The 13571-nt window shown below is 43.9% G+C and overlaps 1 protein-coding gene across 3 annotated transcripts in view; it reads right to left on the bottom strand.

Annotated features, from left to right (window-relative positions):
- The window catches only part of LOC122564696 (rab-like protein 6), a 112884-nt gene extending 102052 nt beyond the window's left edge, over positions 1-10832 (bottom strand). For 2 of the 3 annotated variants that reach the window (XM_043719805.1, XM_043719806.1), the window contains exons 1-2: positions 10643-10832; positions 4650-4697 (exon numbers count right to left, since the gene is read on the bottom strand). In XM_043719805.1, coding sequence (XP_043575740.1) covers positions 4650-4697; positions 10643-10820 — 226 coding nt within the window. In that variant the 5' untranslated portion in view covers positions 10821-10832. The remainder of the gene's footprint in view (positions 1-4649; positions 4698-10642) is intronic. The other variant, XM_043719807.1, reaches the window with a different exon arrangement.
- Between the last annotated feature and the right edge of the window lie 2739 nt (positions 10833-13571).

Below are 13571 nucleotides of genomic sequence, written 5' to 3'. Positions count from 1 at the left end.
TCTGGAGTTGTCTGGTGTCCTCTACAGCAGAGTATAAATCAGGAAATAAATACCAAACATTATCATGGCAGACTTTAATCCTCATTCAAACTCAGCAAATGGCAGTAGCAGTTCAGGGACCAAGCCCAAGAAAATAGGCAAGATAGGTTTCCCGATTAGAATGTTGAGTTTCCAACCTTGAGAATATGCTATTTTGAATTGGGGGTTATCCATTGGGTTATTTGATAATGTTACAGTGAAGTTTCCTCTTGGAAAGACTGACTATATTTTTCATACCAGTTTTGATTAGGAAACTGCATTAAAAGATAAGTATGCAGACAAGTTACAAAGCATTTAAATAACAATGGCATTATTAATAATCAGGATTCGTTAGCTGGACAGTTGGTTTGCGATGCAGAATAACACCAACATAAGCTCATTCTAGCATCAACTGAAACTACCATGAAGGACTCTCCTTTTCAACCTCTCCCCTCACCTGAGGTGTGGTGACTCTCAGATTAAACCATCAGCCATCTAACAAGAAAGCAGCCCCATGGTCAGGTAAGACTATGGTGACTGTACCATACCTTACACGATTTACAATGCACATTCCTTTAAGGCACAGAAATTCCACAGAAAATGTAAACTGATTCTTGCCAATTGGGGAAGTTAAAAGACAGCATTAGGTTAAGGGAAGCTTATTTCATTAAAACATAGCAAGCCTCCTGAGCACTTAGTTTGGCAGGGATATCGGAGACCAAGTGGGACCAAGGAACAGCTCATAGCTGTATGTTAATCAGGGGTTGACCTGGTGAGATCTGGGCATATGAAGAAAACAAGAAATCATACGTTGGAATTTTGAGGCGAGTGTGTTGGAATAAAACTATGACCAGAAAAGTACTTGCCTGAACTCAGTCTAAGCAACCTTTAACCACTGGTGTCTATCAAGCCTGAGGAATGGGAGGATTGTAGAATTCAAGAAAACAGAAATTGATCAGGTCACAGCAACTGTCTCTGCGGAGTTTGCACATTCTCCCAGTGTCTGCATGGGTTTCCTCTAGATGTTCCAATTTCCTCCCACAGTCCCTAAAGATGTGCAGGTTTATAGATTAGCCATAAGAAATGCAGGGTTACAGAGTTGGGTAAGGGGGGTAGTCTGGATGTGAAGCTCTTCAGAGGGTTGGTGTGGACTTGATGGACCAAATGGCTTGCTTCCATGATGAGCAAGAACGTAACATGCTGTAAACAGCAAAGGGTTAGCAAGATAAAGGTGATAGGCAAGATTGTAAAAGGTATCAAACTCTGCATTTGCCTTCACAAACAAAACGCCACAAAACTTTATGGGGAACCTTAGGCCAAGCCAGAAAAGAATAAAATTGAAGCAATCCTAGAGAAGTTAATGACAGTAAGTGACCACAAATCCCCTCAACTAGCATCTTGGCTTCAGTCTTCTGGAATTCCTGACATTCCAGGACAGCTCTGGCAAGCAGCTCAAAATCCATTTCTATCAAATAATATTGAGACAGTACATTTACTTAGCAAGCAGAATTTAGTGAGTGGGAAAGTGTGCCATCTTGGGGCAGCACGGTGGCTCAGTGGTTAGCACTGCTGCCTCACAGTGCCAGGGACCCGGGTTCAATTCCAGCCTCGGGTGACACTGTGTGGAGTTTGCACATTCTCCCCGTGTCTGTGTGGGTTTCCTCTGGGTGCTCCAGTTTCCCCTCACAGTCCAAAGATGTGCAGGGTGGGTGAATTGGCCTGGCTAAATTGCCTGTAGTATTAGGTGCATTAGTCAGAAGGAAATATGGGTCTGGGCGGGTTACTCTTCAGGGGGTCAGTGTGGACTTGTTGGGCCGAAGGGCCTGTAGGAGAATCTGATCTTGATCTGCCCTAATTTCAGTAAAACATGTGAAAAGGCTCCCCCCGGTAGGCTATTGCAGAAAATGCAGAGGCATGGGATTGAGGGTGATTTAGCAGTTTGGATCAGAAATTAGCTAGCTGTAAGAAGACAGAGGGTGGTGGGTGATGGGAAACGTTCATCCTGGATTTCAGTTACTAATGGTGTACCGCAAGGATCTGTTTTGGGTTCACTGCTGGTTGTCATTTTTATAAATGACCTGGATGAAGGTAGAGAAGGATAGTTTAGTAAATTTGTGGATGGCACTAAAATCGATGGAGTTGTGGATAGTGCGGATGGATGTTGCAGGTTACAGAGAGATATAGATAAGCTGGGCTGAGAGGTGGCAAATGGAGTTTAATGCAGAAAAGAGTGAGGTGATCACTTTGGAAGGAGTAACAGGAATACAGAGTACTGGGCTAATGGTAAGATTCGTGGTAGTGTGGATATGCATAGATCCTTGAAAGTAGCCACCCAAGTTGATAGGGTTGTTAAGAATGCATACAGTGTGTTAGCTTTTATTGGAAGAGAGATTGAGTTTCAGAACCATGAGGTCATGCTGCAGCTGTACAAAACTCTGGTGCAGCCACACTTGGAGTATTGCGTGCAGTTCTGGTCACTGCATTATAGGAAGGATGTGGAAGCTTTGGAAGGGGTTCAGAGGAGATTTACTAGGACATTCTTATGAGGAAAGGCCGAGGGACTTGAGACAGTTTTCGTTAGAGAGTAGGAAGTTAAGAGGTGACTTAATAGAAGCATACAAGATGATCAGAGGATTAGATAGGGTGGGACGGTGAGGTGTGGTGATGCCTGGCACAAGGGGACATATCTTTTAAAAAAAAGGGCCAATCGATGTAGGACAGATCTCAGAGGTAGGTTCTTTACTCAGTAGTAAGGGCGTGAAATGACCGGCCTGCAACAGGAGCAGACTCGCCAACAATAAGGGCATTTTAATGGTCATTATATAGACATTTGGATAATAATGGAATAGTGTATGTTAGATGGGCTCCAGATTGGTTTCACAGGCCAGCCCAACATCGAGGGCCAAAGGAGCTGTAATGTTCCAATAGAAAGAGAGCAAGGCCAAGTAAGAGCTGAGATTTGATGTCTAGTGGCGTTTACTTGGTAAGCAGGTAAATTATTGGTTGGTAGTTTTATAACTCTCCCTGAGGCAGCAGTTTAAGCAAGTACTCAGGAGATAAATGCAGCATAATTAAACAACTTAATATGACTACACAATCATTGCATATGGTTTCTAAAGTTAAAACCCTAAACAATTAAGTGAAATTTGACATTGATAGCAGGGCAGGAGATATGTTGCAGCCATTGCATATGGGAGCTGGTGAACACACACCTTGGCAACCATAGCTGCACTAAACCTCTACAACGTGAGGAACCACAGCTCTGTTGGCAGGTTGCAGTCCAAACTTTGGGCACTACAACCACATCAGGGCAAATCCGACCCAGTCAATTACTGTCCCAATCTACTCTCAATCATCAGCAAAGTGATGGAGGTGAGGGTGGTGTGGAAGGGTCAACTAATTGTGCCACCAAGCAGCACCTGCTCAACAATAACCTGCTCATTTTTAAAAAAAAATTATTTTATGGCATGTGGGTGCCACTGGCTGGGCTAGAATTATTTTTTTTTGCCTAGCCCTAGCCGACCTTGAGAAGGTGATGGTGAGCTGCCTCCCTGACCCACGTGCTGTGGGCAGACATCGAATGCCATTACTGAGGGAATTCCAGGGAATTGATACTTGGTTTGGATTTCACAAAAGGTCAAGCTATTGACTTCTCGCTCATCACCACCACCTTCCTTCCAGCCAGTGATGCCCATGTCCTACAGGAGAATTTTAAACAGTTACAACTTTGGTCCAAACATGGCCAAAACAGCTGTATTCCAGAAGTGATGTGACACCAAAGTTGTATTTGACTGAATGTGGCATCAAGGAGTCCTAAAGAATCTTGTGCCAATGGGAATCAGTAGGAAAACTCAGCACTGCTTGAAACTATACTTAGCACAGCCATAGATGGTTGTGGATGCTGGAAGTAGGTCATCTCACCTCCATGACATCACCGCAGGAGAGCTTCAGGGGAGTGTCCAAGGCTCAAACATCCTCAACCGCTTCAATGACCTTCCCGCCACCATAAGGTCAGAAAGGTCCATCAAAATCACCAAAAGGTCACGAGCAGATTTAACAGAGGTACTCAAAACCATGAAGGGTTTTGATAATGAAGAAAGAATGACAGTTGATTAATGAAAGACCCAGATTGAAGTAAATTGGATAAAGAAAGAGAGGGCATGATGAGTAGTATTTTTAGATGGCAAATTCCTTTGATATGGAACAGACAACCTGGAAGAATGATGAAATTATGCAATAATAACTGCAAAAGGGAACGGAACACGCAGGGATATGGGGAAAGAGCAGCCGTGGGAGAAATTAAATAGTAAAGCTTGCACAGACACGATGAGCCAAAGAACCTCCTTTGTGCTACAATAGTCTACATTTCATCGTGGTCATGAACATAATCAATCCACACAACACTGTACAAACAAGATTTTACCACAGGAATTGTCAAGTTGAGATACAGAGGAGGACTGGACATGAAACTAGAAGGCAGAAGGAATTAAATAAACAACTCAACAGAGGTTCACTGTGACATTCTGCTCTATCCTAATAACCTCGAAAGGATAATTACACAGATCAAAAATCTATATATGGAAATAAACTAAATAGATCTTCAACAGTTTAGAGTTGAGAATACGACTTACCTTTATCCACTATATCCCACACCTCCACCTTCACAATGTCATCAGTTGCTGCAATATAAGACAACATTAAATGATTTGCAAATGACAAATTTCAGCTCCTTTAAAGTTGCTTGAAACAGCAGGCTGAGGGTCAGAGGAGAAATTTAAACCAACTGGAACAACAGTTGTTTAAACCATGAATCAGAGACCCAATGCCTGCAATTTCTGTGCACAGTCAGGACACTTCGGTATCTAAGATCAACTGTGAAACAAGTGTCTTCAGCTGCTTGAGCTCCATGAGAGGATGCAGAATATTCTGAAAGGGGCAGTGAGCAAATTTCATGGTAAGTCAGTGTCAGTGACATAAAACAGGCAGGTATGGAGATGCTAGGTGCAGTTATTCAGGAACTAGGGAGGTGGTCAAAGAGTGGGACCCTATAGATACCAATCTCTGGATTGCTCCCAGTGTCTCTCACTACCCAGGGTAGAAATCAGTTGTAGCTTGAAGCTTTATACAGGAGGGAGACATTCAGGTGTTTAAACATTGGGACAGGAGACTCCTACTTAAAACGGATGAGTTGTATGTCAACAAGATTGGGATTAAAGTGGGTGCATCTCAAAGACGGGTTCAGAGCCCACCGTTTTTTTCTTAAAAAATAGCCTGTAGCTACAGTAGCAATCAAGCCTCAAAGAAGATTAACCCACATCCACCAAAAGTGCTGGCAAACAGGATGAGGTCAGATTGGGAAATCTGGTCAGCGCAGACGGGTTGAACTGAAGGGCCTGTTTCTGTGCTGTATAACTGACTCTATGACACACAGACAATGTTGACTATTCAAGGATCTTTGCAGCTAATGGAATTCAACCTTAGTGCCACAACCACCATTGCTGCCTTGGAGTTCAGATCCCCACTGAGGATCAGGACGAACAGTGCAGGAGCTCCTGGTCTAGATTAGATTAGCAGTGAATCGGGCATTGGCCTACACAAGCAGAAGAAAGGAATAAGGTGCACCAAATGTGTGCATGTTGGATTATGCTAGAAAAGGTCGTAATTTTATTGGTGATTTTGATGGACCTTTCTGACCTTATGGTGGCGGGAAGGTCATTGAAGCTTTATACAGGAGGGAGGCATTCAGGTGTTTGAACATTGGGACAGGAGACTCCTATTTAAAATGGATGAGTTGTACCTCCATATTAGATAGGAACAGATCAAAATAACCCAATGGTTTACAAGGACCGGTATGCTTGGGAGATTGGTCATGCTAAATTGCCCATAGTGTTCAGGGATGTGTAGTTAGGAATATTAGCCACAGAAAATGTAGGGTTACAGGGACTTGTTAGGCCAAATGCCCTGTTTGCACACTGCTGGGATTCTAGGATCTGTAAATGCATAAAGTGTGGTGAGCTAGAACCTGAATACAATGGAATAGAAAAGCATTGCTGAATGGAGAAGAGTTAATATTCAAGGATACAAAGTGTTCAGAAAAGAGCAGCAACAAAAAGGGGAATTGGTTGGCAGCATGGATTAGGGAAGGTATTATAGTGTTGAAAAGAGACAAGGTCTTGAGGAGTTAAGGACCAAAATCCACTTGGTTAGAACAGAGAAATAAAAAGACATACAACTGAGAATATTCTGCAGGCCTCCAAATCAGAGGATAGAGGAGCAATTCAGAGTGGAAACCATGGAAATGTGCAAGAACTACAGAGTGGAGATATCATAGTCTTTAATAACTCAAAACATTGGAACAATGTTAGGTGAAAGGAGGGAAGGGGAGAAATTTCTCGACCGCTTGGGAGCGCATTCTAACCAGGATATCCCTGGTCCAAACAGGGAGGAGGTATTGCTGGGTGAGGTATCACAAGGGGACCAAGTATCTGTTCAAGAAAACCTGGTTAAGAAGGCTTATCAAATTGTAAGGTTTAAACAGGCAATGCAGAAAAACAAGGAATAAACCAAGTTAAATGTCTAAACTGGAAGAGGGCAAACAACAACTGGCTGAGAAGGGAGCTGGTGCTCAGTCCTTGGAGGTTTGTGAGGCCAGGGTTGGGAACTGAAGCTCAGGCCCCGGTAGTACAAAGGGTACTGACACACTGGTAACAGAATTGACATTTTTACCCGAAAGCTGAAAAGGCAGCTCTGGTTGTGGGTGTGACTTTAACTAAGTGCTGTGATTTGCTTCTGTTAAATAGGTAGTTCAGAGGACAAACACTGGTAGCGGTGGATGGAATGAACGTGGAATGCTGTACTGCAGTAATCCTGGCACAACAATCAGCACTCATGGCCTCAGCAACTGTGCAGGGCATTGCTCCGGAAACTAACAGTCCAGGTTAATTTTACACACTACTTACTTCCTCTGTGAGCAAGACTGTTCTTCAGATTGGGATGCTGATGCCCCCTCAACCAGTTCAAGGTCCTGATGCAAGAGTGACTGTCCTACCACATTCAACCAACTCAAACTACAGATTAAATACAAGGTCATTTCATTGGGGAGCTCAATGCAACTCAATCCTTGGTTTGGAGGGATATGGGTCGGGTGCTGGCGGGTGGGACTAGATTGGGTTGGGATATCTGGTTGGCATGGACAAGTTGGACCAAAGGGTCTGTTCCCATGCTGTACGTCTCTATGACTCTAAGAGGAAGAATAACACTTGGGGAAAAAGTGCTGAGTTTTGAAGCAACCCAGCATTTAACAGATGACATAAGACTGCTGGCACTGATAGTTAGTGAGCTAAGAATGGCATTGGGTTCTGCCAGTTAATTTCCATTAAATGCAATATTGTAATGCTGTCAGCAATTAAACAACAGTAATATCTGGCATTGAAGACTGCTTACTCAAATTATTACTTCCAGGAATTGCATGCCTATACAACATTTAGTTGATCAGTCTTTAAGCAGGAATTGTAAAGTATCTGAACAACACCATTCCAACTGAAATTAACTGTGTTCACATTAGCTTAATGAAAATGAACCATTTTATTAAAAGCAAAGTTGGCAAGGCATAACAGTTAGAATGATATTTCATGACTAATCATTTCCTGTAATTGCATATTTAACAAGAGGTTACATTCCAGGAGCCAAGCATGGGATAACTTGAAAGACTCAGTGAGCTTGTCACGGCTTGTATACCTTTGAGTTCACAAGAATTAGGATCTTTACTCTGTACCTAACCCTGTACTGTATCCACTCTGGGTGAGAGAGCAGTTTAGAATTCAGCAAAGGAGGACAAGGGCACTGATTAAGAAAGAAAAAATACAGTACAAGTGTAAGCCTGTGGGAAATATAAAAACTGACTGTAATAGTTTCTATAGGTATGTGAAGAGAAAAGTTGTGAAGACCAAAGTAGGCCCCTTACAGTCAGAAAAAGGGGAATTTATACTGGAGAACAAAGAAATGACAAAGCAATTAAACACACATTTTGGCTGTGTTCACGAAGGAAAACACAAACAACCAACCAAAAATGCTGGGAAAGACAGGATTCAGTAAGAGGGAGGAACTGATATTGCGGAAATTAATGGGATTGAGGGCCAATAAATCCCCAAGGCTTAGCTATCAGATTACTTAAGGAGGTAGCCCTAGAAATAGTGAGTAGTCATCTTCCAAGATTTGATAACACTCTGGAACGTGAGGGGAAACTAACGTAACACTAAAATAAAACAAAAATTGCTGATGCTGAAGATCTGAAAAAGAAAATCAGACATAGCTGGAGAAATGCAGGAGGTCTAGCAACATCTGCAGAGAGAGGCAGAGTTAACTTTCCCAACTCCAGTGACACTTCTTCAGAAGCAGTTCTGAGAAAACGACACCGTGGTTTCACTCCATAGATGCTGCCAAATTTGCTGAGGTTCTCCAGCAATTTCTGTTTTTGTAACTAACTTAATAGCTCTACTTAAACACCGAGGCAGAGAGGAAACAAGGAATTAAAAGACCACTCAACCCGGCATCAGTAATGGGAAAATGCTGGTGTTGACTGTACAAGGTTTAATTGCAGGATTGGGTACAGCCAGCCTGGACTTAGGAAAGGAAAATCATATTTGACAGATCACATGGAATTCTTCAAGGATGTTGAGTTGTTAAGGGGAAGCCGGTAGATGTGGCTTATTTAGACTTTAAGGCTTTCAACAAAGTCCCACATAAGAGATTAATGTACAAAATTAAAGCGCACACAGAGCGCATTTAGATAGGTTGGCAGACAGGAAACGAAAAGTAGCAATACAGTCAAAATCCCTACAGCGTGGGAACAGGTTCTTCGGCCCAACAAGTCCACACTGACCCTCCGAAGAGTAACCCAGCCAGACTCGTTCCCCTACCTCATTATTCTATATTTACCCCTGACTAATGCACCTAACCTACACATTTCTGAACTCTATGGGCAATTTAGCATGGCCAATTCACCTAACCTGCACATCTTTTGGATTGTGGGAGGAAACCGAAGCACCCAGAGGAAACCTACGCAGACACGGGGAGAATGTGCAAACTCCACACAGACACCTGAGGCAAGATTCAAACCCGGGCTCCCGGCACTGAGCGGCAGCAATGCTAACTACTGAGTCACCATGCCGCCCCACAGAACATGAATTGTTTTTTTTCCTGAATAATAGGCAGAGACTTGTAGGGTACCTCGGGGATCAGTGTTAGGACTCTAGAGTTAGGTAAGGAAACTAAATATAGTATCTGCAAATTTGCTAAGTTGAGTGGGAGGGTGAGCTGCAAGGAGGAAGTAGAGAAGCTTCACTGTGATGTGGACAAGCTGAGTGAGTGGGCAAATGCATGGAAGATGTAGTATATTGTGGATAAATGTGAGGTTATCTACTTTGGGAGCAAAAACAGGAAGGTGGTTTATTATATAAACGGCTATAAGTTGAGAGAGGGGAATGTGCAATGAGACCTGGGTGTTTTCGAACAGCAGTCACTGAAGACAAATGATCATGTTGGTCTTCATAGCAACAGGATTCAACACAGTTCAGGGATATCTTGCTACAATTATATAGGGTCCAGGTTAGACCACACCTGGGGCAGTGTGTGCAGTTTTGTCTCTCCTTACCTGAAAAAAAGATGTTCTGGTTATGGAGGGAGTACAGCAAAGGTTTATCAGACGGATTCCCGGGATTGTGAGACCATAATGCATGGAGAGAGACTGGATGGCTTAGGAGTATATTCACTGGAGTTTAGAAGAATAAAAAGAGATTTCATAGAAACTTTTAAAATTCTAACAGGACTAGTCAGGATAAGTGCAAGAATGATGTTCCCATTGACAGGGGATTCCAAAACCAGAAGTCACAGTTTAAGAGTATGGGTAGGCCATTTAGGACTGAGACGAGGAGACATTCATTCAGAGTGGCAAGCCTGTGGAATTCTCGGCCACAGAAAGTGGTTGAGGTCTAAACCGTGAATGCTTTCAAGAAGGAGTTAGATATAGTTCTTGGGGCTAAAGGGATCAAAGTGTAGAGGAGAAAGCAGGAACTGGGTACTGAGATGGATAATCAGTCATGAGCATATTGAATGGTGGAACAGGCTTGAAGGGCCGAATGGCCTACTCCTGTTTCCTGAATTTCTAGGTTTGATTGGTTAGCATTGGGGAAGCTTTAATCTGCATCTAACTTCATGTTGTCCCTGTCCTGGGGGAGCGGACATGGAAATTTTCTCTGCGTTTCACACTGATGCACTGCGTTCAGCAACATTCGATCACAGTAAGATGGAGAAGAGACTCTCTCCTGAACATTACACCAATGACACAGATATCAGAAACTGCTGTTTGATCTCCATCTGCACCTGAGAAGGCAGCGTCATCACTGCACATCAGTTTACTCTGCCTCCCTTGCTCCAATTTCACTTCCCTGTGAACACAAGTGATTCAAACCCAGAAATCTCGAAAGATTCAGCTTCCCGTAGCACTGATTGCTCTGAATGTTTCCAACACTGGCATGCAGGGAGAGATTGGATCAGTTAGTATCATATTCACTGAATTTAAGGGGTGGGTTCTTTCGAAACATTAAAATTGTTGCTCGAGACTCACTCTTGTAGCTCCAGTGAATGCAGGTGACCTGGATCTCCTGTGTTGGAATGTACTGCTCCACAAATTTCTTGCCCTGCAGTCTGTGCCAGAGTGTAGTCTTGCCTGTGTTTCTGTCACCTCGTATCAGAATCTTCACTGAAAGTAAAAAAGAAATGCTGCAAGGTATTACAACCATCATCACTCTCGCCTGACTGCAGGCTCATTTCCCACACACTGCTCCATTCAAAAACTCAAAACCATGAGAAAAGAAAACAGAGAGCAGGAGCTTTATCGCTCGGGACCTCAGTGTACATTCCTGGGATCACAGAGTGGGGAAGCTGAAACCTGAGCAAAGAAAAGGCTGGGTGATGGGAACAGAAATGGTGGAAAGGTAGGGGAAAAGAACAGAGGAGTTAAGGAAACTGGAGGCAAGAAACCTAGAAGAAGAAATGGGTCATGTCAGAGAAAGTAGAAAGACACAGTATTGTCAGGGCATATCCAACCATTCTACTCCAGCAGACTCTATCTCAGGCCTCCCTACAACTCCTCACAGCATCCCCTCCCCCCACACACCCAATAACGATACATGCTACATGGTTCAGTGAGGTGTATCACAAGGGAAATAATCCTGGAGTTCATTTATTCACACTCAAGAGGCCAAATAAAAGGTCAACCAACAGCCACTGCACAAAATAGACGATTTTAGAGTAGACAGAAAGGAAGGGAATCTATTTACAACATGTTATAAAATTAGTGGTAATTTCACAAACAATAGGTGTATCCAAGTGGGGTCCAAGTGCAAGTGGCGTTCTGATAAGGTTCAGTTGATTGCTGGCAACTGACAAACTCAGCATTTGTAGTGTCGATCTTAATGTCTTTCAGGAATTGTGTTCAAATGCCAGCCTTTCAGCACTGAGATATGCCAAACGTCCTCTCACAGAAATAACTGTGCAGTGTAGAATGCTGTGATCTAGATGTGATAAGAGAATGCAGGTAAGGGGTCTGCTCTGTGTTGCACTGCGGCTGCCACACACTCCTATACCAGTGCCAGATTCCATTCTGATTGGTTTAAACGGTGACAAAAGGCAGTCAATGTACAATCACTCAGTAAGCACACTTCACCTGACTGCTGAGTGATCATAGTTGTTGCAGAGTGGCACAGCATCCACTCAATGCAGCGCATGGATTCAGCCTCAAAACTGAGGCAAAAAAGCAGAAAATGCAAGTCAAAGAATCAACGCTGCACTCAAGTGACACTGTCTTCCTACCAACACTGAAGCAGTGTAACACAGTGAGAAATTTATCCCTCAATTCTGGATCCAAGTGTTAGACAGTAACAGACCTGCCCCTGACCACAAGTATGGCAGTGTTATAGTGACAGACCTGTCCCCACCAGTACTGTACCTGTTATACAGCGACAAGCCTGTCCCTATTGGTATTGTACCCCAGTGTTATACAGTAACACCTGTCCCACCGGTAATGTAGCCCAGTGTTATACAGCAACACACCTGTCCCCCATCATACTGTACACCAGTGTTATAGTGACAGACTTGTCCACCAGTACTGTATCAGCTATACAGTAACATCTGTCCCCACCAGTACTATATTCAGTGTTATATAATAACAGATCTACCCTTTACCAGAACTGCAGTGTCAGACCTGACCCACTAGTACTGTACTCAGTGTTACAGTAACAGAGACGTTGTCACCAAAACCACACCATTGTGTTATACAGTGACAGACCTACCTTTAGCAGAATTGTACCCCAATGTTACAAAGTGACAGACTGGACCCCATGATTCCTGATGAAGGGTTTTGCCAAAAAGGTTGATTCTCCTGCTCGTCAGATGCTGCTTGACCTGCTGCACTTTTCCAGCACCACACTCCAGACCCCATGAGTACCATGCCCCAGTGTTATACCATGACAGTCCTGTGCGCACCAGTATTACACAGTGACAGACTTGCCCTCACTGGTATACTATCCCAGCAACAGACCTGTTCCTACTAGAACTGTATCCCAGTGTTATACAAAGACAGACCTGCCCCTACCAGCATTGTACACGTGTTATACAGTTACAGACTGCCATTAGTACTGTACCCCAGTGTTATACAGTGACAGACCTGTCCCCACCAGTACTGTACCCCAGTGTTATAGAGTGACAGACCTGTCCCCACCTGTACTGTACCCCAGTGTTATACAGACACACCTGTCCCCACCAGTACTGTACCGTTATACAGTGATAGACCTATCGCCACCAGTACTGTACCCCAGTGTAATACAGTGACAGACCTGTAACCACCAGTACTGTTACCCCAGTGTTATAGTGACAGATCTGTCCTCACCAGGACGGTACCCTAGTGTTATACAGTGACAGACCTGTCGCCACCAGTACTGTGCCCCGGTGCTATACAGTGACAGACTTGTCCCCACCAGTACTGTACCCCAGTGCTATACAATGACAGACCTGTCCCCACCAGTACTGTACCCCAGTGCTATACAGTGACAGACCTGTAGCCACCAGTACTGCACCCCAGTGTTATAGAGTGACAGACCTGTCCCCACCAGTACTGCACCCCAGTGTTATACAGTGACAGACCTGTCCCCACCAGTACTGTTACCCCAGTGTTACACAGTGACAGATCTGTCCTCACCAGTACGGTACCCCAGTGCTATACAGTGACAGACCTGTCCCTACCAGTACCGTACTCCAGTGCTATACAGTGACAGACCTGTCCCTACCAGTACTGTACCCCAGTGTTATACAGGGACAGACCTGTCCCTACCAGTACTGTATCCCAGTGCTATACAGTGACAGACCTGTCCCTACCCCAGTACTGTACCCCAGTGTTAACAGACCTATCGCCATCAGTACTGTACTCCAGCATTATACAGTGACAGACCTGTAACCACCAGTACTGTTACCCCAGTGTTATAGTGACAGATCTGTCC

The sequence above is a fragment of the Chiloscyllium plagiosum genome, chromosome 30, assembly GCF_004010195.1.
Source record: "Chiloscyllium plagiosum isolate BGI_BamShark_2017 chromosome 30, ASM401019v2, whole genome shotgun sequence".
NCBI classification, from domain to species: domain Eukaryota; kingdom Metazoa; phylum Chordata; class Chondrichthyes; order Orectolobiformes; family Hemiscylliidae; genus Chiloscyllium; species Chiloscyllium plagiosum.
The sequence above is the reverse complement of the archived record's forward strand: the minus strand, read 5'-3'. Positions and strand labels throughout refer to the sequence as shown.